Source organism: Peromyscus californicus, unplaced genomic scaffold (genome assembly GCF_007827085.1).
Source record: "Peromyscus californicus insignis strain IS unplaced genomic scaffold, ASM782708v3 Scaffold_22__1_contigs__length_63687245, whole genome shotgun sequence".
NCBI classification, from domain to species: Eukaryota; Metazoa; Chordata; class Mammalia; order Rodentia; family Cricetidae; genus Peromyscus; species Peromyscus californicus.
The window spans coordinates 21,924,755-21,952,714 of record NW_026294525.1 but is presented as its reverse complement, the minus strand read 5'-3'; the positions used below and the strand labels follow the sequence as shown (position 1 = coordinate 21,952,714).

The 27,960-nt window shown below is 42.8% G+C and overlaps 1 protein-coding gene across 11 annotated transcripts in view; it reads left to right on the top strand.

The window, feature by feature from the left end:
- Phactr2 (phosphatase and actin regulator 2) overlaps nt 1–27,960 on the top strand; it is a 268,605-nt gene that overhangs the window by 139,821 nt on the left and 100,824 nt on the right. Inside the window, exon 1 of one of the 11 annotated variants that reach the window (XM_052751067.1) lies at nt 6,244–6,361. The exons of the other annotated variants lie outside the window; for them this stretch is intronic. Within the exon in view, the coding sequence (XP_052607027.1) occupies nt 6,316–6,361 (46 nt within the window). The 5' untranslated portion in view covers nt 6,244–6,315. Of the gene's footprint in view, nt 1–6,243; nt 6,362–27,960 lie in introns of those variants that run through there. 11 annotated transcript variants of the gene reach the window in all.

The window sequence follows — 27,960 nt, the reverse complement described above, 5'->3', positions numbered from 1 at the left end:
ATCTTTATAGTCACCATGCTAAAACACCTGAGGGAACCAATGAGAGGGGGGAAGGTTTCAGTCCATTATCTGAGGGTGGGTCTGATGGGACAAAAACAGCTCATATCTTAGCAACCAAGAGGGAGAGGGAGGGAGGAGAGAGAGAGAGAGAGAGAGAGAGAGAGAGAGAGAGAGAGAGAGAGAGGGAGAGAGAGAGCACTAGCATGTATGTCTATGTTGACCTATCTTTCTCCTTTCCCCTTTTATCGCACCCTGACCTCAGACAATGGAATAATGTCCACAATCAGAATGAGCTGTCCCCTCTCAGTTGGTATTGTTTAGAAGCGCCCTTGCAAAAACACCCAGGAGTGTGCTCTACACACCTCTAGGCTCTCCTCTGTCTAGTCCAGTTGGCAATCCTCATTGACAATCAAGGTTAACCGTCACAGATTGACACCAGACCAGTAGGTATCTGATGTTAGGGATGGTACAAGTGTTTTGTGGAGTAGGGACCGACTGCAGGAGATGTGATGGGACTTGGCTTGTGGTCATGGTGGCATTACTTACTTTCCAGAACCCACAGAACTATTTACTTAAAAGAGGGTGCATTTTAGGATGTGTAACAATTTCCTCAAAACGCTACAGCAAGAAGCAAACAAACATAGTTCAATCTGATTGCATACTATCAGATTTAATTTTCCTGTAATTTAAGAAACACTTTAAATCTTGAGGGAGGCATCTTCTCTGCAGTGAGCCACCAAATCTATGGTGGAACTATGTCGACTGAGAAAGTAGGTTCAGAGTCTTCCCCGCTTTGTGTTCTTGACAGCTGGAGGAGCTGGTATCTGTCAGGGTACTCACTGTTACGGTGGGATGCTCCATCCCATTCCCTACTACAGTGTTCTTGTGGGACTGACACCAGAGGACAGTCTCTCTCCCACTTGTCCTCAGGCACTGGGATTAAAGGCCTTGTTCATGAGAGGTACCCAGTCTTTAGTAGTTCACTGAAGACATGACCATCCAATTGAGAGGTCTATAGAAAGACAGAGATACAGTCAGTGACAGACTTGTTATCTTCAGCACACTATTAACAAACCATGCATGTTTGGCTGGCTAGTTTTATGTCAACTTGACACAAGCTAGAGTTGTCTGAAATAGAAGCCCTAAGGCATATCTGTTCACATGCAGATGAGGTTTTCTCTATTTTTGAAATTATTGGTATTAAGGATATAACGAAAGTGTTTATCCTATATGTATTAAACTCTCATTGTCCCAAACACCTTGTTAGCGTCTGGGAATGAATACAGTGGTTGTTATGATTCGATTTGACATCAAACTACTTTTTTCTGTAGCTCAGGCAGGATTATTAAGGACACTTTGAAGATTGCTTTCTAAAGATTTTGGCTGGTGAGTTAAAGATTTTGAATTTCACAGCAGTTGGAGTTTCGGATGCTATGGATTGATACTGTGTTTCACCTATAAGGTACTTTTCCTCCTAGGGTAGAGGGAGAGTCTTTGGAAAAAAGAAATTCCAGCCCACCCCTTGAGCTCTTTATTTTTCTGGATAAATCTTCCAGTAGTTGGCTCAGTCAGTAAGTAAGCACACAGAAGCCTCTCCATGCCCGCTGCTGAGATCAGTTAGGGAGGGGCTGGGACGAGGTATTTTGTTAATCCTGTTAGCTTGAGTGAGCAGAAGGAGGGAGGAGACTCCGGAAATAAATCATATAAAAGTCCGAGAACAATAGGAAAGAAAAACTCGCCTTGCAGGTTGATTTCCTGCTCTGCCTAGCATTTGTGGAATGTGATCACTTCTTTTTTTTTTTTTTTCCCCCAATGCTTAATACCACTAGAAAGTTCAAACTTGTGAGTCTTAGCCAGGATTCTCATTTTGTCTGGCGGTGCTGTTTGTCATGCTAACACTCATGTTCTCTCGGAATTCTAAAGTTAAAGAAAGTGGAGTTAAGCGTCAGCTGCATGCTACCTCTACAGAGTAACATTTTTAAGATGTAGTCCACCGGTTACACTTGCAGAACTTCAACCCCAAAGTGTAAAATCTAGAAAGCCGCCTGTTTGCCTTTAGTGGTCACAGCTTCCTAAGGAGGCTACCACCTCCTGTGCAATGTAGCCATGTTCTGAAAGAAATAGAAAGTTGTACAAACAAAAACAAACAAACAAAATAAATAAAACTGCAATGTAGTCTAATAAAATAAACTCACTTGAAAGCCAGAAAATTTTTGCTTACTAGGTTTCAGTTTCTGGGTTACAAATATTCTTTTATCACATTGTTAAAATGCACGTGTTAAAGCATTCTTACCACTTAAAAATATACGGGTATGCTCGAGTGACTCGTAGACTAGGGGAGAAAAGCCTGTTCTCTACTTTTTAGTAATCTTGACATAGTAAATACATGGAGAATAATGATCTAAAATGACCCTTTCAGACAATCTTTCAGTTTCCCTTGTAACTTCTAAACATTGTATCTTGAAAACAGATCATTAAAAGAAAAAAATTCTCCTTGGAAACTCATTAAGTTTAAATTCTCTCCCTTTACCTTAAGAAAGCATTTGCTACACTTCGCATTAGCCAAGGAAATGCCGCTAATTGCTTAAATTTTCAGTCAAGTTCAAAATAAGGACGTATGCTAAGACTCTTTGTAAACTTGCACATGGCCATTTTATAGTTGTTCCCAGGCCACTGTGATTCTTGTTACCCATCTAATTTCGGGGCGGCGAGCGTCCATTTAACTCTTCTCTCCACCATGAGCACCTACCTCCAAATTCTAGAATCACACAGTGGCCATGAGCAGATCTGATGGATCTGAGCAAGACATAGACCCAGGATTAGGACTCAGGGCATCTGAGTTCTTCCCTCTTTATGCTCAAAACTCTCTGCCAGTCACCAAATTGTATCTGCAGTTTGGACCCTGGGCCTCCTAGGAAAGGACTTTTTCATAAGTCTAGGTTGGTAAAGGTTAGGTTGAGGTCTGCTTTAATTTGCCATAGTGACTTCCATCAATGACAAGTACAGTTGTCACTTTGGATACCCCAGATGGCTGAGTTTAATAACGCCCACAGCAGACAAGCCAGGGAAGGCTGAGTGATGGGGGAAAGTGTTTGAAAACCTCCCAAGTTCAAGGGCTTGCTCCTGGAAGCACACTCTCTCCCGAGGGAAATTCTAAGAGTAAATCCCCTCGACTTCATTTCTTCCTGGAAGTAAATGAATAAATCACAGTTCTTTCAAGGATTGAAACGAGACTGTGCCGTGGAAAAAATCAGTAAATGCTATTCTTCTATTTTTAGGAAGGTTTAATATAAGCAGCTCCTCAAATCCAGTCATGGGATGATTTAATGGCAGCATGTGGTATGGGACAGAAGTGCTGAAGGTAGCTGGTGTGCTGAAGGCAGTGCCTTCTGGTTCGGAGTCAACTTGTTCCATTGCAAGCCGGGTGACATCAATTTTGCAGGTTCATAAATGGATCTTGTGTGCCTGCCTCCCTCCCTCCCCACCAGTGCCCCCAATCCACTGTTACATGTCTACCACGATGAGTAAAAGATCAGTTTAGAAATCCAGAGTGAAGCTTGGGGCCAAAGGGACCAATGTTGAGGAAGTGTGTGCAGGTGACTTCCTCTGATGGGCACTCACCTTTTCTAGCATTTTTACAAATTCCCTAGAAAGATAAATGCCAGTTGTTCAGATGACATTAAATGTTCCTAACATCCACTCCAAACCCATGAGAGCAACCCCAACTGTTTGTGTGAGCTCAGTAAGGCAGGAATGGGGCATCTGGGAAGGAACTTAGCTTGAAATACTTTTGTTCTTGATAGTGTCTTACATATATCTCAAACTGGCCTGGATCTTACTGTGTAGCACAGGGGGGCCTGGAATTCATGGCAGTCCCCTCTGCCTTAGCCTTTCAAGTGCTGGGATTTCAAGTGTGAGCCACCATGTCTAGTTTGAAAATATTCTTATTGTATTTCAGTTTCTAATCTTTATGTTTTGACCTCAAAAGGGGACTTGTGAGTCTGTAGGCTTTTTCTGTGTGCCCTGGCCTAAGTTCTCAGCTATGATAAAAAGGTCCTTCAAACACTGAGCCCCAGCAGACATTCTGGAAGCAGGATGTCCCATCCTTGTAAAGGAACGTTGGAGCACACTTCCTGTAGTTTGGTTGATGTGCTTCCAGGGTAATGGAACGGGACTGGAAGAGTTTCAGGGAAACATGTGTAACTTGATCACTGGTTATTACAATTCCAGATGAGGCCAAGAAGTATATCAACCACTGAATCTGGGAAAAAATCTTAAACAGGTAAATATGGATGTGTTAAGCAAATCCTAAAAGAGAACTAGAACCATAGAGCACCCTTTCCCTGCCCCCCCCATAATGCTTGAAATAAGACTTTGTAGAAGGAAAAAGCTCACTATTGTTTCCCAACGAGAAGAAAGAGTGATAGCAAAAGACATTGTACCAGAGTTTAACGTTTATCATCCTTAAAAGCTTCTATTATGAACTTTCAATGGGCAGGATTTACTGTGTTTCCCCTTAACAATGACTTCCTTTATCAGCAAAGCTCTGTTGGTGGCACAATAGCAAGATATCTCCCCTCTTAACGTCCACAAACATTTTGCTTGTTTGCTTCTTAAGGCAATTCAAAGCAAAGGAACGGAAGAACCAGCAAAATCAGAGCTCACTTTCACTGCTGAATTCCCAGATGAGGTGTGTTCTCAAAACACAATGCTGTGTGTACTCCACGAGGAGAGGCAGTGTTGATGTTATTCTCCTAATTAGAACTCGCATTTTGGTGAAGTCTTTCAGTTTCATTTTAAAAATTGGGATTTCTCGAATTTGGTGCATACCTCAGTCACAGAGGGCCTGCCTAGCGGGCAAACAGCCCCAAGGGTTCAATTACCAACACCCGCCCCCCTGCAAATAGTTATAGTTGCCTAACAGCTTTTTAAGTAAAAGAACTTCCCACCAAAGGAGAGGGGCCACTTACTTAACTGTGATGTTAAGCAAGTGTCTTTCAAAAAACCAAAGCAAGATCCCACTGAGCTCGATCATACACATATTAAGGAAATGTGATTTTTATGGTTAGAATATTAAAACAGATATCTTACAAAGGCTGTACCGAACAACTGTTTTTATATTTCAGAGTTGTTTAGGATAAACTATAAGATGAAAGGTGGCATAAGCAACATGAATATAATGCACTTTTTAATGAAATATGTATACTCAGAAAGATATGCACAAATCATAGTGTATAGCTCATAACACCCTTCTGTTGGATGTAACATTTTTATATGCATACACATTCACACATACACATATGCATGTATATATACTAAATTTAGATCACTCAGCTTGCTAACTATTAGCTGTAATTGTAAAGCTTTTATCTGTAGTCATAGTTTTTAGGAACTTGAGACTTAACAGAATATTTTGGGGGTGTTAATTCAACTTTGGGGGCACAATAGTTTGTCAAATAAATTACTGTTGTTGTTGTTATGGTTATGTCTACCTTTCGAGTTTTTGTAAACACCTTACTTTACGGTGATTCTTTGGAGGTATAGGGGAGGTGAGCAAGCCAGAGTGTTAGGTGGTGGAGTCAAGTGTATATATATATGCTCAGTTGATTTCACACCTAAGTCACCGTGGACATGACTGACCCGTGTTGTCTAACCCAAAGCCATTAATTCTGTTTTGTTTTGTTTTGATGACATTTGTTGAAGGGAAGATAATTGTTGGAGGGAGGAAAACACTACGCAATGCCCTGTCTAATGGCTCTGTAATGCTGCTAACAATATAAGGAAGGAACTAACTTTAAAGAAACAAATTTTCCTAAATGAAGTACCAGTGGCTGAGTACTTTAATTTTTTTTTTTTTCTCAGACTAGAGGACCATTTGACACTGAACCTTGACAATTAAAGGGAGTATTTTGATAGCTCTCCTGCCCCAGGGGGTGGAGGGCACCCAGCCCCTGGGTGCAGCTGGACCAACACTCCCCCCACCCCACCCCCACCCCACCCCCCCTGCTCTCCCCTCTCCTCCGCTCCCGGTCGCCCTCGCCCCCCTCTTTTCTCCCGGTGACCCCTGACCCCAGCTAATCTGCATAGAGGAATGACAGGCATCCGCTGGGCTGGATCGGGCCGCTGCCAGGGTTGGGCGACCCGCGCGCACGGGGGAGAAGGTGCGGGGCAGGCGGGCGCGGGCCGCGATGAGCGCGCGGGAGGCCGGCGGCGGCGGCGGCGGCGGCGGCGGCGGCGGCGGCGGCGAGCGGACGGGGGCGCGCAGGAGCGGAGCGGCCCGGTGAGGCGGAGGCGCCGCGGGGACGGTCACCCGCCATGGGCCAGACCTCGGTGTCCGCGCTGTCCCCGCAGCCCGGCAGCGGTGAGTCCCGGGCCAGGCCGGCGCCTTCAGACCCCACCCCGGTTCCAGGCGCAGGCCCCAGCTCCGCGCGCGCGGGCCCCGGGCTTTTGGTGTTTCTCCAGATTTTGACTCTCGAGAGCCAGAAAGTTCCGAGAAACGCCATTTGCGCACGAGTCTGTTTTCGCAAAGGCGAAACTTCGAAGAGCAGGGGAAACTTTCCCGCGGGCTCCCCAACTTTTCCTTAGGCTTGGCTTTCGAACAGACTAGAAGGGAATTCTTTCAAGCTTGTCAACTGATTTATGGTTTGTTATTCGGAGCATAAGTGCGGCTTGCTTTCCCCCTTTCCTGGCAGGACGCTGCATATTTAATAACTACCCCCCCAAAAATGTATAATTGGTTCAGATGATACTTGTTTTGTTTATGTTACACACATAAGCCATAGCATTTAGGGAAGCCTGTGTTTTGAGTGGCAAAGTTAGTTTTATGGAAATGTAACGTTTCAGAGTTACAGTACCCTGCTTCTTTTAGCTGTTTTCTTAAAAAAAAAATGATGAAGAAGGAATGAAGGAGGTAAGCAGGCTGGCATTGTCCCCGTGTATAGGAATAAACAATTATTTGGCGACACATCATTGGATAATGAAATAAAGCCACAAAGTATTATTTTGATACTTTCCCATCAATGGTTTCTAAACCACGACCTTGCAGAGGCCATTGAGTGGTCTGGTGGACTCTTAGGTTTTACAGACATCCACAGGATCTCATGGAAAGGAAATGACAAGGCACAGAGGAAGGGTTGTAAGGTATTCCAGGATGTTTGAGCAGAGTTTGACCATCTCATCCCCTCTGCACGAGTTTGTGCGTGGGGTCAGCTTCGTTCCTTGGAACATCATAAGCATTGCTGAGGCTTAGGTTAATGCCCCCAAAGAATGACCCCTCTGCAAGGGAGAGGAAGACAAATGCAAGAAAGCCTATGCTTTCCCTTATTAATGATGATATGGCCACATTGCTCTGGACATCAAACGACTGCTTGTTGATGGCTTCTGAGTTTTATTGGGGGGAAGGGTTGATAGGGCATGTTGATTAGAGTCTTCATTATAAGATTATTTGGCACCGATGAAAGTGGTTTTCTTTTGTCTCTTTTGAAGTAGTGTGATAGTTTCCAATGAAAGCAAGGATTGTGTTGTTTGCTTGCTTGCTTCTTCACTAGCAAAGATAGAATTGAATTGTTATTCCAGTGCAGGTAGTATTCGGGAAGTACAGTCCTGACTTTAGTTCTTTCTCCACAAAATACCGCTAGAGTGAATTATGGAAGAGGAAAATTTCCCTTTACATAAATCATGGAATAGTACTTACGTGAAGTCTAAGAAACAAGCAAAATCTTAGAATGTGGCCATTCTACCTCCTTTCTAATATAAGAAGGTAAAAAGGGGGTGGGGGATTCTGAGTGCTTGTAACATCTATGATGTGAGCGATCATAGGGAGAGAGCAGGCAGTCCGTTTGAATAAAAAGTGACTTTTGGTCGTGAAAGATATTTTAGGGAACTCTCCTACAAAGCACATGGTATTTAAATTGCAGGTTCTCGGTTCGGATTCTCACAACTTGGTGTAACTGAAATGGCTAACCCATGCTTCATGAATGGAGGTGGTGTTGTCAGGGAGCAGCGGCGGTTGGGGTGGGACAGTGAGGTTTGTTTTCTCGTGGTACCTGCTGAAGATCTCAGTTAGGGGAACCCCATTTCCCCATTGTTTCACCAGTGCGTTCTAAATGACCTCGAACGAATCAACAATAACAACTAGACACAACCAGGTGTGGCCTGCTGTAGTCCGGTATCTGCTCTGGTAGTCTGAGGATGGAAGCCCGGTGCTCTTGGCTTCTTCTCAGCTGCGTCGCTGGCTTTTCAGGTGAGGTTTGATCTCAGCCATCGGTGGTATAAGTTTGTAGTGGCCACCGGAGATTATAGTGCATCAAGAGATTCTTATCATAGGTGCTTAGGGGGGCAAAACCTGTTCAGGGAATCTCTGGCACCAGGTTCCAGAGTTCATATTTACCACTTGGTCTGAGGTTTTGTAAGAATCTACGTTGTCACCAGAAATCAGCTCCTCCCAGCCCCCACTTTTTGACTTCAGGCTCTCTTGAGACTTTCAGCTCTGGGCTATGTCTAGTTTTAGGGGATCTAGAGGATCATTAATAGCTACTTCTGAGAACAGGGAATTATAAAAATAGTTTTATCAACCTATAATTCACAAGCCATAGCGTTTTCCCATTGAAAGTGTACAGTTCATTGTCTTTAGTGTGTTTGACTTGTGGAATCATCAGTCCCCATCCACTCACTCTCTTCCCTGCTGATACACAGGAATCTACTTTCCATCTTTATGGATTTGTTTATCAGGGACATCTCATGTGAATTGAATCATGATGTGTGTATTTTTTATGACTGGCTCCTTTGAGTGGGTGTAATGTTTTCAAGAGTCAACGGAGTGGGGGCGTTTGTCAGTATTTCACTTCATTTTACTGCCAAGTAGTCGGATTCGCCTTTCATCGTGGTTGTTTCTACTCAGCTGGCTGCTATGAACACCACGGCTTGCACTTCGTGGAGAAGTTGGTGGAGGTGTGTTTTTATTTCCCTTGAATCGATAAGTGGAAAGCATTGCAGAGTCACTTGATAGGTTTAACCTTTTAAAGGGCTGCAGTTTTCCAGGGCAGCTTGTTGCCACCTTCCCTTCAGCCGTGGATGAAATTCCAGTCCCTTCCCATCCTTGCCTAACACTTGTTATTGTCCATTTTTGCCTTAGCCATCCTTGTGGATACTGATGTGCTTTCCTCTACTTTCTAAAGGTGCATATGATTTGCAGGTATTTTCTCCCACCCTCCGGCTTGCTTATTCCCATGAGTGGTACAATTCGAATCTCACATTTTAAAAGTCTTGATGATGTCCTGTTAATTTTTCATTTGTTCTTGGTTTATGGTGTCATGTCTTAAAAAATATTGCCTAATGAAAACCAAGAACACTTATGGCTCTGTTTTCTTCTAGGGGTTCTTTAGTTTTTCGATCTTATCCTTAGGTCAGTGATACATTCTGTGAGTTAATTTGTATGTATGTGAGGTGGTGCAGTGTGTGGGATTTCAGCTTCACTCTCTGGCTTCTGGGATGTCCAGTTGTCTCAGAACTCCTTGTTCAAAAGGTGATCCCTTTCTCCGTTGAACTTTTGTGGCTGGGAATACAGCTTAGTGATCAAACACTTACCCAGCATGTCTGAGGCCTTGAATTCTATCCCAAATTCGGGAGGGGGAGGTGGGCAGAGGGGCTGCAGTGAGAGAGTCAGTTAATGATCTGTCGTAGGAAGTCTGTTGACTGTATACTAAGGGTTTATTTCTGTGCTCTGGTCTATCCAAATGTCTGTCTTTATGTCAGAATCACACCGTATTGCTATAATCTTGTAGTGGGGTTTTGAGCTGAGAAGTATGACTCTCCTTCTTTGATTCCTTTCCCTTTGTCTATTCTGTCTCTCTTGTCCCACTTTGCATATGAATTTTACCATCAGCCTGTCAGTTTTCGTATAAAAGCTGAGATTTTGATAGACTCCATGTAGAACCTGTAACTCAGGCTCAATAATATTGCCATCTTAAGATGAATAATAATCTAGTCCATGTGGACAATGTCTTTTCGTTTATTTAGATAGTTTAAATTTCCCTTCTACTGTTTATATGCAGATATGCGCAAGCGTGTGTGTGTGTGTGTGTGTGTGTGTGTGTGTGTGTGTGTGTGTATGTGTGTGTGTGTCTGTGTGCACGTGCATGTGCATGCCCATATGCATATATAGTGGCTAAAGTACAACCTCAGTTCTTTAAAAGGTCTGTCAACCCCTTTTTTTTTCCCCTTTTGAGACCTGGATACCTGGCTAACCTGATGATTGCCAAGTAGGCCAGACTGGCGAGCTGTTGAGCTCCAGAAATCTACTTGTCTCTGCTTCCTTGGTGCTAGTGTCCTGCCACACCTGACATTTATTATGTGGCTTCTGAGGACTGAACTCCAGTCTTTGAGCTTACGGAACAAGTACTTTACTGACCGAGTTGTTTCCCCGGTGCCTCTTCCCACAGTTCTGTAGTTTTAGTCGACATTCATTTCTTCCTTTGTTAAATTTATCCTATCATTTTTTTTTGTTTCTGATGCCATTATAATGTTGATTTAAAGAATTGCTAGCATTTAGAAATATAAAGCTCTATCTTTGTATATATCTTGTACCTTGTTGAACAAACTTATTCCTGATGTTTTTTTTTTTTAATGGGTTCTTGGTACATTTCTATCTTTAAGCTCATACTATGTATATGAGATCTAGCTAGATACAAGGTCATATGTAAAGAGAGACATTTTACTTCTTTCTTTCTGGTTTGAATGGTACTTTTCTCGCCTTTTCAATAGAGAATCTCTAGTCCAGCGTCAAATAAGAGTTAGAGAAGAGAACCTTTTTGTCCTGTTGCTGAGCCCGAGGCAGGGGACGGTAGCTTGACAGACTCTTGACGGGACACATAAGTGAGAGGTTACAGACTCTGCATGAGTACCTTTATCAAAAGGTTCCTCACTATTCCTAGTTTATGAGTGTCTGAGGGTCTCCTTGCTAAAAATGTTGGGTTTTATCAATGGCTTTTTCTTTCTCTATCAGGATGTTTGTGTGAACTTCGTTTTTTTATTTTATTAGTCCAACATGTGGCATTACGTTTGTATTGGGATATTAAGCTAACCTTGCCCTCCTGGGATAGATTCATTTGGGTATAGGATGCAGTCTTTTTTGTGTAGTGCTAGATTAGGTTTGGCAGTGCTTCCTTGAGGATTGGATTCTTTGTTTCTAAGCAGAGGCCAACTAGGCATGCCTTCAATTAAAGTGGTTCCTGTATTCTGTGGCCTTGTGCCCAGAGCAGGGCATGGTACACTGAACACAGGAAGTATTTGTTGGGTATATAAATGAATCAACAAACAATATTCTCAATGAAGAGTTTGATGACTTTAAGCCAGTGATTATATGAATGAAAGGTATGTATTGGTTTTTTTTTTATTCTCTTCTTTTTAACCTCAAGAATTATGTTAGTCTCCATTGTGTGAAGGGTAGTGTCTTAATCTAATAACCATCTCTTCTTCATCTTTTTCAGCCTCACCCTATCTACATTGTACCATAGACCTTTTCTCAGTAATTCTGCCCAGCCTGTTAGGTGGAGAGGTCAGGGGATGCCTTGTCCCATTTTTAGGAGACAGGAGAACAAGTGAACGAAATGTGTGGGGTCATGCTAGACGGTGGTAGAAACACTGTCTACCTGTGTTTCTAAGTTTCCAGGTTTGATTGAAGTTCCTACTTTAGCTATTCTTCATAACCAAATATAGGAAGAAAACACAAAAATAAAAAGAGTTTGTTTCTTTAATGAAAATAATGTGCACATGGTCAAAACTCAACATGACCTGATGATTTAGTGTAAGAATGAGTTGAAGTTTCTTCTAGCCCTACCCCCAGTCCTGCTTTCTAATTATAACCCATTATGAACACTGGTTTTGATTCCACAGTCTTTTTTAAATGTATCTTTATCAAAACAAAAAAGACTTATTGTACTTATTGCTATGTCCTTTGGATTTTTCATGCACTATGACTTGAAAATATGGCCATACTAATTTCTTTAATCTTGCAAACAAGTGATATTTTATTACAAAATATATAAAATTCCTTTTTAAAAGAAGCCTGTATTTTTATACTATGCTCATACTTTTATGTATTTTGGGGGGGGGTTCTTTTTTTAAGATTTATTTTTTTATTATATATACAGTGTTCTGCCTGCAGGTATGCCTGCACACCAGAAGAAGGCATCAGATCTCATTACAGATGGTTGTGAGCCACCATGTGGTTGCTGGGAATTGAACTCAGGACCTCTGAAAGAGCAGCCTGTGCTCTTAACCTCTGAGCCATCACTCCAGCCCTTATTTTGGGGGGGTTCTTTTACTTACATGTACCATTTTGAGCAATGTTGAGCATCCTTACCTGAGTAGTTTGAATTATAGGTACCAGGAAAATCCCCACAAGAGAATCTCTTGCTTAATGATTGTGTGTGTGTGTGTGTGTGTGTGTGTGTGTGTGTGTGTGTGTGTGTGTTTTATTTTGACAGCCTTTATCAAACTGTTCCTATTGAAGGCACCTCACTGTAGCTGCTCACTGTGAGAATTGCTTTTCTGACCTCTCTCACTATACTGCCTATCCGGTGGGTCTTTCCCCATAAACTTAGTAAGAAATAGAACCTGAGTGGGACAGTCTGCAGACTTAATACATGGGATAGTAGCAGGAACTCAGTACTCATTCAGTCTCTGTGTAGATATCCATGTGCTGTGATGATATCCAACTGAGCATGACCACAATGTTCTGCGCAAAGATTTTCTGACAGTTTTTTTTTTTTATATAAATATCTGTGTGTGGGGGTGGGGGTGGAAATGCTTCTCATTTTTTTTAGTTATTATTTTTTTAATTTTGCAATACAATTCAGTTCTACATATCAGCCATGGATTCCCTTGTTCTCCCCCCTCCGGCCCCCCTTCACCTTCCCCCCAGCCCACCCCCCATTCCCACTTCCTCCAGGGCAAAGCCTCCCCCGAGGACTGAGATCAACCTGGTAGACTCAGTCCAGGTAGGTCCAGTCCCCTCCTCCCAGGCCGAGCCAAGCGATCCTGCATAGGCCCCAGAATGCTTCTCATTTTGATAGTAAAGTTGAGTATTTGAAATTCTTTGTTTCTGGCTCCCCTATTTGTAGCTTTAGGATGGTTCTATGGTTTCCTACAGATTTGAGTATGGAGGTGATTGATGAGCATTGTGGGCTCATTTGATTTGTTTGTATCTGACAATGACTATTTTGAACTGGAAGTTTATTTATAGTATTTTTATAAGACTATTTTACACTTCATGGAGTCAGATTGATTAATTCCTTTCTTCCTTTATGAATCAGGGCTCCCTAACAGAAGCCTTCTTTTGCTATTTGATCTCTGTGATTTATTCTGGCTTATGATGAAAAGATGTGGTCTTGTGAAATTCTTAAATATCTGTAAGGCTGTCTCCCCCTCCACCCCTGAAAAACAAGAGAAATACAGATAAGTTTTATCATCAGCAATTTGAAAGAGGAATCATATAATTAAAATAAATATTTGTATCATATATGGAAAATCATGACAGTAAGAAAAGTAAGGACACAGGCTTTTTGTTTTGTTTGTTTTGGTTAGTTTGGGTTTGGTTTTTCGAGACAGGATTTCTCTGTGTAGTACTGGCTGTCCTGGACCTCACTTTTTACACCAGGCTGACTTTGAACTCTCAGAGATCCACTTGCCTCTGCCTTCTGAGTGCTAGAATTAAAGGCACACACCACCATGCCCAACTGAACAGGCATTAAAAAAATTTACCCAGTATCTGAAATTACAGACCTGGTCTCAACACTGGAATTAGCTCACAACATCCATATGGCGCAACTAATTAGTGCTGTGTCTCATTTTATCAGTGAGGAAGACTGAAACACAAAAGTTAAGTAACTGGTCTGGCATACTTACAAGAAGACACGTAAGAGATCAGTTTCCATATGAAACTTTAAGCAGTAAGCGGAAAAAGAAAGGTTGGGAGGAAGATGCCATTGATCACCTAAAGGATTGAGCCAAGGTTAAAATGAACAATTACCAGGGGAGGATTGTCTTGTGATAATTTAAACGAGTCCATGCTATCAAAAGAGAAGTGCGAGAATATATATTTAAAACCTTATAAGGTGCCTATGCCCAGATCTAGCAGTTATACTTGTAGAAGTATTTTCCAAAGAAATGCATTGCTCTCTAGAACAATCTATCAAGCTCCACATTGGAAGCAGCCTAGGCGTAAAATGCTAAGAGATGTATGGAACTGACTGAGGTACAGTCATGTTACAGAAAAGCCATTTACGGCCTGGAGAGCTGGCACTGTGGGTAAAAGTGCCACCCAAAGTATGGGGACCTGAGTTTGATCCCTAGAACCAATGTAAAAGCCAGACCCACAATGGAAATGAGAATACACACACACACACACACACACACACACACACACACACACACACACACATACACACACACACACACACACACACACACACACACACACACACACACACAGAGTCACTTTTCAAGAGTCTAAAAGTACTTTTTAAACGATGATCATCAGGATAAGTGTCAACATATGAAAAGTAGTTTTCAAAGTAATCTGATACTTCCTAGAGGTGTTGTGATCACCACGGCCTTTTCTCATTTAGACATGGCCAAAGCCAAAGTTTCCATATCTGCTGACCACATGGAATGTCACAGGAAGTGGAGGCATAAATTGACCCAGAGACTGTATTTACTTTTCTCCAAATGCATGGACTCCCAACTTGAAGCTTGTAGGCATATTTTTCCTTTGTCCACCAGCTCACAAATAATAACAAGGAGACTTATTAATTATGAAAGCTCGGCCTATAGCTTAGGCTTATTCCTTACTAGCTCTTACGACTTAACCCATTTATTTTAATCTACACTCTATCGTGTGGCATTACCTCTCTTCCATCTTGCACCTCCTGTTTCCTCCCGTGCCTCTTCCCTTCTTCTTCCCAGAGTCCTCTCTGTCCTTGGAAGTCCCACCTAACCTCTTCCTAGCGATTGGCTGTTCAGCTTTTTAAATTACACCAATCACAGCCGTGTATTTTCACACACGGTATGCAGATATCTCACAACAGGAGCTCAATGCTGTTTTGCTCTCACTGTTTTTTTCCTTGCGAATTTAATGGTGAGAACTGAAGTACAGCAGGCCCTAATATCTTCCCTGAGGTTTAAACTTCTTCTTTCTCACTTTGGTTTTTTTTTTTAGTTTTTTCAAGACAGGGTATCACTATGTAACTCTGGCTGTCCTGGAACTCACTCTGTAGACCAGGCTGGCCTCAAACTCACAGAGATTCCCCTGCCTCTATCCCCCCCCCCAAGTGCTGGGATTAAAGTCATGTGGCACTAAGCATGGCATTCCTTTGTCACTTTTAAAAATCAAAAATAGTCAGAAATTTGGTCATCACTTCCTCCACATTGGTCCATAGCTCATCAGATCTGGCCTTGGGTGACATCATAAATATTTACAGTATGAATTTATTTTATCTTCAATCTGAAACTGTGATAACCAACAGACAAGTCCAGCTTTAACTTCTTCTTGCCTAATGTAGTAAGAAAGGAGATAAATTTATGTCGTTGGTGCTGTGATTAAGTCTCTTTAATTCTAATAGAGGGAAAGAAATGCAACATGCTTTCTGTCTTTGGAGTCCCTCAGTGTTAACAGACTAAAGGCTTGGCCTCTATTCTTAGGGGGGAAAAAGATTAATATTTACTAAAGACTCAACTGATGTAAAAGTGATATTGAGGTAAAAAATAGTCTTAAGAAAATAAACATGTCCATTCCTCTTCCCATCCCCCATCTGAAGCAGAAGAACAAAAACAAATAACAGTGTGATCCAGAAGGCAACGTGCAGCTAGCGTTGCTTACCAAAAGGTTGCTCTGCCCATTATCATTTATACTTATAAACTACCTTTCCATTTATTTTCATTTCAAGGGGTGGAATATTTTTTTTTCCTCTAATGCTTCTGGCAAGGCTAACACTGCAGTCCTTAATCCTAAGGAAATTTGGGTTGCCAGAGAAAGAACTGAGGTGCTGTTTTGCTAAAGAGCATCCTGGAGAGCTGGACTGGTATGTGCTTGGTGGTAGATCCCTGCAAACTAGCTTGTTTTATAAGGGGATATTAGAAGGGAGAAAAAAGCGGCCCTTTATCTAGCCAGCCGATCCTAGACCAGTTGTTTGTAAGGTGTTATGCTGAGCTCTGGGGAAGGGCCAAAAACCTACACCGACCTCACCTACCTGGTGCTTAATGGAGCTATTCAGAAATCAAAGTGGAAGAGAGAGGACAGCTTAGTGGATTGGGCACAGAAATCAGGTCCAGGGCCAGAGCGGTATCTCCACAGGCAATGGGAACCACTGAAGATATCTTTTGTCCAATCAGAGAAATTGTTACAGTGTTGCTTGGCTTGGGGTGGGATACATGTGACAGTTGTAGAGGTCTCACAGGGATAAACCAACAGCAGGCAGAATGATCCAGCAAGGCAGATGAGATGCTGAGACGCTTGATCCGAGGGGTAGCTGGAGAAATGGAAAGAGGATGTCACCGGAAAGTGTGCCTTCTTCTGCTCCAGATGTGGTATGCAGTGCCCATTTGGCAAGTTTGTTTGAATACTCCATGGACATCTCAAAGATAGCATCCCTAAACAGAAGACTTGATTTTTGTACTCCAGCACTTCCCTGGATTTTCTGTATTTCATTAAAATCATACACCCAGCCGTGGAGAGTGTCAAAGTCTAGGAAAGCACATGCCCAGCCAGTCTCTTTCATTCTGTCTCTACTGGCCAGCTAACTGCAGTCTATCTTTCTTCAGCAATTCGTTTCCTGTACAATAGCTGAAGTAAACTTCAAAAAGCATACTTCCTGTCACTGCCCATTTGAAAACTGTCCTGTCTCGCTGTTGTCCTTAGAACAAAATCGGGACTTCTCCACCTGGCCCTCAAGCCTCCACACAGTCCTACCTGATGTCTGACCTCCTCTCCCTTAGCCTTGCCTCTTGGTGCTGTTGCCTCTGACCTTTTCGAAGGCCAGAGCCTGGTTTGGCCCTCCCTGTGGACCTTTGCCGCCGTGGCCCCCATTGGAGACTCTCATCCCCTGGCTCCATCCCTTTCCAGACTAGCCCATCTGCACCGGTTCACGGCCCCCACAGCCATAGGTTCCCTCATGGCACTGAGCACTCAGCTGGTCCTGCTCTTGTTTATTTGCTCCATGCCTCCTTTTCTCAGAGCCTAAGCTCTCCAGGCTGAAGGACATTCTCTTCATGAGGCAGTGCACCTGCTTGTTCTTAGCTACATGCCTGACCCAAAAAATCTGTGTGGAGAAAATGAGGGGCTGTCTTGGCCAGGTCATGTATTCCCAGAGCCATAGGGACTGGGAAGATAACTTGTGAGGCAGCTGAGAAATGGCTTACACCCATTCTGCAGTATGGACCTCCGGCGTCTAAACAGCAGCACCCTTACATTGAGACTTAACTTGATCACTCGGTTCCACACGTCTCCTGACCTCCCGGAGTGGAAATTGAAGACGTGGCTCTGCGATCCTTCCTTGCCTTCACCTGGAGCTGTTTTCTCTTCTATCCTTGCATCCTGTCCTCTTCCCAGCAAGCTTATTTGTACTTGTGATTAGCCCACGAGTCCGTATAACTTAAGACAAAGAGACAAAACCCAGTGACCGCTGGGCCTTAGTTACTTTCCCTCTCCTGGGTAACTTCTCTTTCCCTCTGGCCTTTTCATTTGCTATCTCCACGTCCAGTCCCCAGTTATGGAAATCTCTTATCACGACATTCAAACACATAGGGATTTCCTCCAGTTGGCTCTGCAGAGATTTGGTAGTGGGTCTTGGCCTCCTCCATTTGGAGTGGATTTCATGTAATCTTGATGCCCAGCTGTTGCTTCTGAGATCTCTTGGCACCGAGCCCTCCAGTTCCTTCCCCTTCCTTCCTGGGCTGATTCTCTTAGATTGCTGGATCCCATGTCACCTCCCCCACATCTTCTTCCTGGATCTAGTCCTTTATTTTGGCCGAGCTCACAGGCAACATCTTGAGGAAGGCTCCTGGGACCTATATTTTTGGGGAGTTCTTGTATTAGAAAATGCCTTTCCTTTGGCTTCCTGCGTGGTTGATAGCTTGGCTGGGACTTTAGGTATTGAGACAGAAACTTGGGAGTCAGCACAAACGGCAGCCATCACTTACAGTCAATTGCGATCATCGTTTTCCCCTCTTGTAGAGAGACTTATTTTTCTTCTTAGCAGATAGTGCTTGAACTTATTTCGAAAGGACTTTTTGGAAGGTTGTCACACGAAATCTCAACTCTGGCCCAGCCTTATTGCAATGGCCTTAAAAAAACAATTTATGAAAGTTTAAAAGTCTTATGGATAAGTAGACTAATTTAATAAATATGTTTACTGTGCTGACATTTAAGATTCTTTTTTAAACTCTGTGTAGGTTTATTGTAATTTCCATGCACTTTGGGTTGTTGTTTTTTTTTTTATTTTATTTTTAGGGTACCATTGACTTTTCAGAGGCCAGGTCCTGATGGCAGAGTTGGTATGCTACACCCTGAGGGGTGACATTTCATAAACTCGCCCAGGCATGAGATCCCCTACCGTGCTCCGTAGAAATGCTGGTTTCTAGACTTCAGATTTTAGACCAGCAAAATTAGAGTCTTCCGGGGAGGAATCTCAGTGTGAGATTTCAATAAGCCTTCTGGGGATTTAAAGTGAGGCACAGTCTCTGGAGAGTAAATTCTGGATAAGAACACCTGGAAGGTGGCTTCAAGTAAAAGTTCTCTTCCCTGACGGTCTCTGTGTGTCCCTTTACGTAAGGCACAAGGGACATCGTCTAGTTTAGAGATGGTTATTCTTTATCCAGTGCCCTATTGAAACTGGTCATTAATCTGTACTATTCATGACCAAATATTCCCACTTGCAGGGACAGTTTTGGGGTCCTGGCAATAACCTTATTGCCAAAACCCTTTTTGTTCTTCTATACATTTTGTTAAAATTACAAGTAGCCGAGTAATTTATTTCCTCTAACAACCAGGGTGAACGATGTTACATTTAAAGGTAGGGTGGCCACAACTCCTCATGAAAAGCTCCAGCACGAGTTGTCGCCTGCTCAGGAAGAGTCCCGGGAACTCCACCTGAGCTGCGGCTGCTGCGTGTCAACCTCTTACCAAGGGAACCACAGCAGGCAGCAGGGCACAGGATGAAAACAGGTGTTTGGTAATGGGTGGGAGGAACTGCAAAGGAGGAGATTTAGTAAAATCCATTTCTAAGAGGCTGAGCCCTTTGCCCCGTCAGAAATGTGGGCAGCGTTTTCTGAAAACTCCAGGAGGCAGCAATCATCTATTTAAAAAGTCTTTTCATATGTTCCTTTTTGGACAATGTTCGGCATTTTTATTTTCTCCTCTTTCTGTACTTCAAGGGTCTTTCTTTTCAATTCTGTGCTTATTTACAGCGCACTGACCAGCGTGAAGTAAATTCCGTTCAGTCTTAATCAGGGTTCTTAAAAGCTTTTTCTAAAGAATTTTTCAGCTCCCCAGGAGAAGGCCACTCCTGTAGTTTAAATTGTTCCCGGGCGGGGGTGGGGTGGGGGGAGGAACACTGCTTGGGACCACCTTTTTGGTACGACTTGGTCCAACAACAGTGGGTAGTTGACAGGGAACAACCATATGGCCTGGGTTAGGATTGCTGTTACTGATTCCATCTATTCAGGAACTTTGTGCTTTTCAAAATGTCTTCTGCCCCTGGGAAGCTGACTTGTGCTGACCTGCCGGAGTGTTTATGGAAGAGCTGGGTGAGGGCGGAAAGTTGGAATAAACCAGAACAAGTTAACTGAGCCCAGGCCCTGTCTGTGTTCCTGTTGGCCTGATGGAGCTGTGCTTCATTTTCCTAAGGCTTCTAAGGAAGGATTGTATACATATGTACATGGCTAGTGTTCTGTTCCTTGGAAAATATTTGACTGCCAGTTTTTTAAAGCAAACATGAAAAAAAAAAGTAAAATCAAACATGAGATTTTTCTATTAAAGAATTTAGAACTGTATACTTTAAAAAACTGAATCCCCTTCAGACGTCCAACCACAAAATGTCAGAATACATGTATACCTCATTACACAAACAAAGATATTGTAGTTTATAAAGCCATTTACAGTGTTCACAGAAGCGGCCTTTTAAAAGCCCCTCTTGTCCCTTCTTTTAAGAGAGCTGAGGAAGAGGTGAGGTTGGAAGCTGTGTGACATTTTTGGTCTACCATCAACATGTTAATAAATAACCCTACAGATAATAATAAGTATCTGTATGTCTAGCATGGTTGCCTTGAAAAAAACTACCACAGCCTCGGTGGTTTCACCAACAGAAAATTATTTTTCTCATCATTTTAGACATCTAAAGTCCAAGGCCCCAAGGTGTCAACAGAATCAGTTTTTACTGAGGGTCTCCCACCTTGGTCTTGTAAGTGGCAGCCCTCCCTCTGTGCCCTCCCACGACCAGGCCCATGCTCGCAGTTCTGTCTAAACATGCTCTTCTCAGGATGTCAGTCATATTGGATGATCTCCTTTTATCCCAACTCCCCTTTTACAGGCTCTTATTGAAAACCAACCCGGTCTGAGGCACCGGGAGGTATGGCTTAAGGGTAGGGATTTGAAGGAAGATACAGTGCAGCCCATGACAATGCCCTGAACCTATGAGTGCAACTATGCTCATTGGCAACGTCCCGCCAAGACATTAGGGCCATTGACTTAGTTCTAGTTTCCTTAATTTCATTAAAAGAATTATTACATTTGTGTATGTGTGTGTGTGTGTGTGTGTGTGAGAGAGAGAGAGAGAGAGAGAGAGAGAGAGAGAGAGAGAGAGAGAGAGAGAGAGAGAGAGAGAGAGAACATGCACACATGTACTACAGAACACAAGTAGAGGTCAGAGGACAACTTGCAGGACTCAGTTTTCTTCCACCGTGTGGGTCCTGAGGATCATCTTGGAGACCCAACTGAGGTTGTCAGGCGTGGTAGCCAGTGCCTTGACCCACTGAGTCACTCAGCAGCCTCGTTTCCTTCATTTCACTCCTGAAGATCTCTAACCTCTTCCCTCCTAACCCCTCAATAGGTCAGATGTTGCGGAATACTTGTACACTGTGTGAAGGTGTGTTGCTATGATTGGTATAATGAAAATTTGAACAGCCAATAGCTAGGCAGGACAGAATAGGTGGGACTTCCGGGCAGAAAGAGGAAGAGAGAGGATAGAGGCTCTGGACACAGAGGAAGCAGGACATGCAGGAGAGGTAAAAGCCCCTGAGCCCCGAGGCACATAGATTAATATAAATGGGTTAATTTAAGTTATAAGAGCTAGTTAGAAATAAGCCTAAGCTAAAGCTGAGCTTTCATAATCAATAAGAAGTCTTGTGTCATTATTTGAGAGCTGGCAGGACAGAGAAAGACTTGCTATAGTTAGACACTCTGTAGACATGAATTATGTTAAGAAGATGCATTGAAGGTAACTCTCAGCCGCGCAGATCAGCTAGTGTCACTCAGGAAATCAAGTTTAAGATGTAAGGGGTGAAACTAGATGCCGACACATGTGGTCATCACATGTCAGCTGTAATTAGGTTAAGAAATAATGACCAATATATTTTATTGGAACATTAAATTGATTGAGTAGTGCCTTGAAGAAAACCAGAACTATTTAACAGTATCCCAGTTTCCAACCCCAGTGTGGTCAGTAACTATATATGTACCACCTGACTGGGTTTCCCATCTTCTTCAAGCACTGAACATGAAGCATTTAGAGTAAGCATAAGCATGTTCCCAAATGTCCATATGTATCCATTTTTCCTCTTCTGTAATTTTCTCCTTCTATATGTCCTCATTGTTGTCAGTGTTTGCTATACCTAGCAGAGTGTCTTCACAAAGGCCTCCTAAAATTAAAAGAAAGAAAGGGAAAAGGGATGCTAGAGAAAGATGGTGTTTAAACATCTGTCAGAGTAAAGACAGACCAAGAATGCTCTTTCCAAAAGATGTAGCAGGCTCTTTGAAGCAGGCTGGTAATTCTAAGAAGCTTCATGTGTGATTGACTGCACTGGAATTCTGCCCATACACATTGTGTTCTCAGGTTTGTTGAGTAGTGCTAGGGATCAAACTCAGGGCCTTGAACATGCTAAGCAAACATTCTGTCACTGAGGCTCATCTGTAATCTCTGGCCCTCCACATTGTAGAACACTGAGTAGGTGTTTCACAATGGTATCTCGCCTTTACTTAATTTCACAGAAATGCTCAACTGAATAGTATAGATGTTCTACTCACTCGGTCACAGAAGTGGAGATAGTGTTTGGAAAGAGCATCCAACTCTGAAAGATTGGAAATTCACTTAAAATAGAACCTGTCCTCCAAGCTGTTTGAGTACAGTGGTAAGATTGGACGCAACACTGCTCTTCCTTCCTCTTGTAAGAGTTTTCAAGAATCTCAAGTGACTTCATTTTATTTTTATTTTGTGGTGTGTGTGTGTGTATGTGTGTGTGTGTGTGTGTGTGTGTGTGTGTGTGTGTATGCATGTAATTGTGTCTGTAGGTCAGAGGGCCACCTCAGGTGGTGGTTCTTCTTTTCTGTTGCTTGCTGCTACATACGTCCACTAGGCTAGCTGGCCTGTGAGCTACCAGGATTCTCCGTCTCCGCCTCTCATCTCCTATTGGAGCATTGGGATTACACACATATGCTGGATACCATGTCCAGCTCTCTGTGGGTGCTGAGCATTCAAGCTCAGGCAACTGCTTTTGCCCCGGAGCCATCTTCCCAGCCCAAATGATTTAATTGGATAGGCATCTCTTAAACCAGGAATTTCCTAGAAGTAAATTAGGCCTTAAGATGGCTGAGATGCAAAGCGCTCCCCAGAACTCCATGCAGGATCCAATTATCTTAGGCCCTGACTTGAGTCTATGTACTGGTGAGGGTGAGCATCAGAGGGGAGATGCGCAGAAACTCTTACCAGAGCATCCCTGCTTGTTAATTGGATCTCTGTTGGTTTGGCCCTTTTAAGGCTCTTTACAGATTAGAATGTGCTGAGCACTCAATCTGAGGAAGGTTAGAAGTCACAGAACATTGGTGTTCTTCCAAGTCAGAACACTTGGCTCTAAGACTCCTTTTCAGATTCAAATCTTAGCATCCCAGAGCTTGCAGACGAAGTCCTACTATATACGGTAGAGAGAACTGAAATCTCAATAATTGCTTGTGGGTTTACAGTGCTGACACAAACTTCTTTTTATTGCTGGGTACTCCAGTCCTAGGAACAGAGAGAAGGAAGCGTTCCAGAATCGGGTTGGATCTTAGAAAGTGAAGGGTACAGAATTAACCAAAGCTGCGTCAATGATGGTTTCTTAGCCAGACTGGTCGATAAGCATTCCTGTAATCAAGAGTCCTTCCAGACGTAGTTCTGTATGTTGGCCTTACAGGTGGCCTCGAAGTGTCTGAAGTTAATGGAATCATGAAACGAAATGGAACTTTTTTCCCCCTTTAGATGCTGACATTAAATGTGCTTGGAAACAGAGTAAAATGCAGCCTCCTGTGTTCGGCAGCTGTAGCGACGCGTTGATAAAGTACAAGCTTTTCAGAAAACCCAAAGCAAAGACAGCTGCTGTCACACTAGATGTAGACAGTTCCTGATTGGCTTTTCAGCAGGGTTCGTGAAGTGCTCTGCTAACGGAGTGAGCAACCAGTCTTTTGAACAGAATCACTTTTATTTTGCTTTTTTTCTTAAATAAATTTTTCCCCCAGCCACGAGCATAACAATAAATTTAACAACTTCCCAGCTGGTGGGAAACAGAGCCAACTCTCTCACTTCTGTAGGTGATGTCAGCCTTCTCGTGTGGCTCCTTTCTTTAATTGAGGGCATTTATTTCCTGTGTGTGATAGCTGGTCTCCTCAGCTCACAGCAGTTGTCTTGAGAACACTGGGGGATACAGGGATCTATTTGGATGGGTGTATGGGACTCTGTTTTATAGTGTGTTTTTGGTTTCCTGGAGACTTCTACAAGAGGACAAAAAAAACAAATATCTTTCAAAGAAATTCCACTGCCCCGAATATTCTGGGCCATAACCCACACTCTACTTTTATTCCCTCAAACTTTTCATTGGCCTCATTTCTGTTCGTTCACATTTATTATTTCTGTGAACTCCAGCCGGAGCAAGACTCCAAGAGGTTGTATTACTTGCCTAGGGTTAGCAGTTAGGAAATGAAAGATCAGATTATTCAATTTAAATCTTTTCTGGGCCTGGAATCCCATGTTTTTCCTCTGAAGTACCCAGGTCTGTGTTTGTACCAAGAGCAATCATCTCTTGGTTTTTAAGCACACAAAGTCATACTGGGGTGCCAAATAGCTAAAGGATTAAGGAAGGCAGACCACTTTCTGAGTTCTTTGGCAGCTCGAGCGCAGACCTACGTGGCAGCAGGCTGACTTTCCTGATAGGAGTGGTGGTGAGTTCTGCTGAGATTGTGTCCAAAAGGCTGTGTGGTTGTTAGTCTAAAAGAATAGCTTTGAGCGCGTTACAGGATACCATCAGCTGTTCACCGCAGCCCTGAGACAGCTTTGCCGTGAAGATCTACTAGCTTCACATCTACTCAGTGGCTTCAAAATCAAGTATTGACTTGAACCATCCACAATAATCAGAAAATGAAATTTTAATTCTAGGTTAAACTACAGTTTACAGTTTCGTGTTTGGTTTCTTGGTTGTCTAGGAGATTCAGAGTCTCATGTGTGATGCCTAATAGAGAAGAGAGACAAAAGCAAGTTAGATTCCATTCCCATTTAGACAGATACTTTGCCTTTGTGTTGATTTTTTTTTTAAGGTCGGAAACTTAATTTTTTGAGAATTTCATGCGTGAGTACTGTATTTACATAATTTCTACCCCTCCCTCCCCCCACTCCAACTCTTTCTAGTTTCTTTATCATGGAGATACTTTCCTTTCTGACTTCCCCAGTTTGAAGAAAGGAGGTGAACTAGGAGAATCTGAGCTGTTTCATAGCTGTGTTTAGAAAAGCTTGGAATTGTCAATGGGGGCGGCTATGAATTTGCTCTTGAAGAAACTGTTTGCCAATCATCATGATGTGGACGTAGAGATTTCTTCATATAAATTCTTCTGGATGTTTTTCTGTTATTTGCCTTTGATGAAGAAAGTGTCTCCGAATTCCTTCATAAGCAGCAATTAAGCATTTGTTCACCTGAAGAAATGTGTCAGCCAAGTCTGATCCATTCTTAAGAGCATTTCTCACCCTTCTGCTGTCTTTGATGGTTTTCCAATTTCAGACGTTAGTGTTTGTTATATTATCTTTCAAAATATTTTCAATTCTACAGGAACGCACTGTTGGAAATAATTTCCTCTGAGTGAAAAACCTGAAGATCTGCTAAAATAAATCATGACCTAGTTAGGTCAGGCCCTGGGAATTATTTGCCATATTTTCCCCCTGGCTTAGATATTCATTTATAAACATTAACCAGAACTTTCTGTGGCATAGGCATAGTATGGAGGACCAGGAAAGACCTATTTGGTTCCTGACCTGATAGGATTTTTAATTTAGATGGTAAGGATACGTATTTTTTTTTCTTCATCAAGAGGTAGTCTTGGGCTGGGGAAATGGCTCAGATGGTAAAGTGCTTGCTTTGCCAGCATGAGGATCTGAGTGCAAACCCCAGAACTCATGTAACAAAAAGCCAGGAGTGGTGGCACCCACTTGTAATTCAGTGCTGGGGAAGTGGAGATGAGCGGATCCCTGGGTCTCATTGGCCATATGAGCCTTGCCTCATTGGTGAGCCCCAGAGTAGGAGACTCAGTCTTCAAAAATAAAGTGGATGGAGTAGAAACTATCTCCAATGACAACTGCTCTCAAAGACACACACACACACACACACACACACACACACACACACACACACGGTGGGCAGTGGTGGCACATGCACTCAGGGGGCTGAGCCAGGCGGATCTCTATGAGTTCGAGGCCAGCCTGGTCTACAGAGTGAGATCCAGGACAGGCACCAAAACTACACGGAGAAACCCTGTCTTGAAAAAACAAACCAAAAAAAAAAAAAAAAATTAGTTTTCTCCAATGGAGTCTCACTGGTATGTTTTTATGATTTTTTTGTTGTTGATTTTGTTTTTGTTTTTGTTGTGTGTGTGTGTGTGTGTGTGTGTGTGTGTGTGTGTGTGTTTCATACTTTTTCTTTTTTTGTGTTTGTTTTGTTTTGTTCTAGTTTGGCCTTTTTTTTTTTTTTTTTTTTTTTTTTTTTTTTTTTTTGCCTGTTTCATTCTCTAACGTAAGAGAAAAAGATGAGGTGGGTGGGTGGAGAGGTAGGTAGGGCAGATCTGGGGGAGTTGGGGCATCAGAATGTAGTGTATAGAAAAATTAATTTCAATGAAAAATAATAAAGTGAAAGCCACTCAAATAATGACATTTGAGGTTGATCCTCTGGCTTGCAAATGTACATGCATGCCCCTCGACATGAACATACACACATATTTTTAAGAAAGGAGATGACTTTCCTTTCTCCTTACTCATTTAGTAACAACATTCAAATTATTTACATGTCTTTTGAATACATCAGTGAATTGCATCTAGCCACTAATAAGCTTCAGTCACAGATGAAGTCCCCATTGTTCTCATACACATTCAGAGTGGCTTCAGTATTGGAAGTCTTAATAAACAAGAGAAAAGAACTTTGGAATGAGCCAGTTGCCTGGATAGTGCCCAGATCGGATTCAGGGGCTTTAAATTTGGGGTTATACCCAAGTGCAGCTGGTACAACTTGTTTCCAGAACACTCTCTGAACACACACATCATTTTAAAGAAAGAAGCCAAAAGGGAATATTCTGCAAGTAGAATGCCCTCAATGGTTATACTGGAGAGAAATCAACTGTAAAGGCATCATTGTTACAAGATGATCTTTAATTGGTGGGATTGTTTCTCCCTCTCAAGAGAACTAGCTATAAAAGCTATGGAATGTTAATCCCTTTCTGCTACTTTTCCATAGCTTCCTGTTTAATTTGAACAGGGTATTTTCCCACCTGTTAGGCAACGTGACGAAATTAGGCTGAAGCCCTTGAGTAATTTCACTCCAAATTTTGAGTCACGGTTTGAAGGCCACTTGTGTCTTGCCTGTCGTGGGAACTCTCAGTGGCATCCACTGTGCGCCCAGCAGCACTATCGTGCACCTGCCCTGCTCACACGTTGTAAGTCTATGTAGAATGACCACTTGACTATCAACGTCCTCTCTTGCTGACTCTCAGCTCCCCGAGGCAGAGGCCCTGTCCCTGTTTCCTCAGCATCAATGTCCCCTCTCTGGAACAGTTGCTTGGTAAATTAATGGTGACTAAATGCTTCCATTCTGCAGCCAGTGCTGACTTCCACACCTTCATCTTTTTGTAGACTTCCTCCCTTTCTGATCAGCCTGAAACCTGGCTTTCCCTGGTAACTGCTTTCTAGCAATAACACTTCCCCTGCCCCAACGTTTTTATTATTATAATTTTGTTATTCTTCCAGGCAGCCTGATGTAGTCAGGGTCAGCCTTGAACTCACTATGTAGCCAAGGATGGTCTTGAACTTCTCGTCTTCCTGCATTTTTCAGAATGCTGGTGTATGCCGCTGTTCCTGGGTTTCGTAGTGCTGGGGATGGAGGCCAGGGCTTTGTGAAAACTCGGCTAGCATTCTACCAACTGAGCAACATCCAAACCTACCCTCACCCCTTACCGTGCTCTTTCATGGCAATTCTACTCTAAAGGTAGAATTGACCCCTCACAAGGTCTTCATGTTACTTCCCACCATATTGCTCCAGGATTGTGTACATCTTCATGTGGGGTAAGCATGCCTTCGCTGCCCTCATCTCCTGACTTCCTGGTCACCTCATATTCAACAGATGAGACTGAGCTTCTGCCTCACCACTGCGGGTCTTATTGGTCCACATGTGACTCGGCCGGCATTCTGGCTG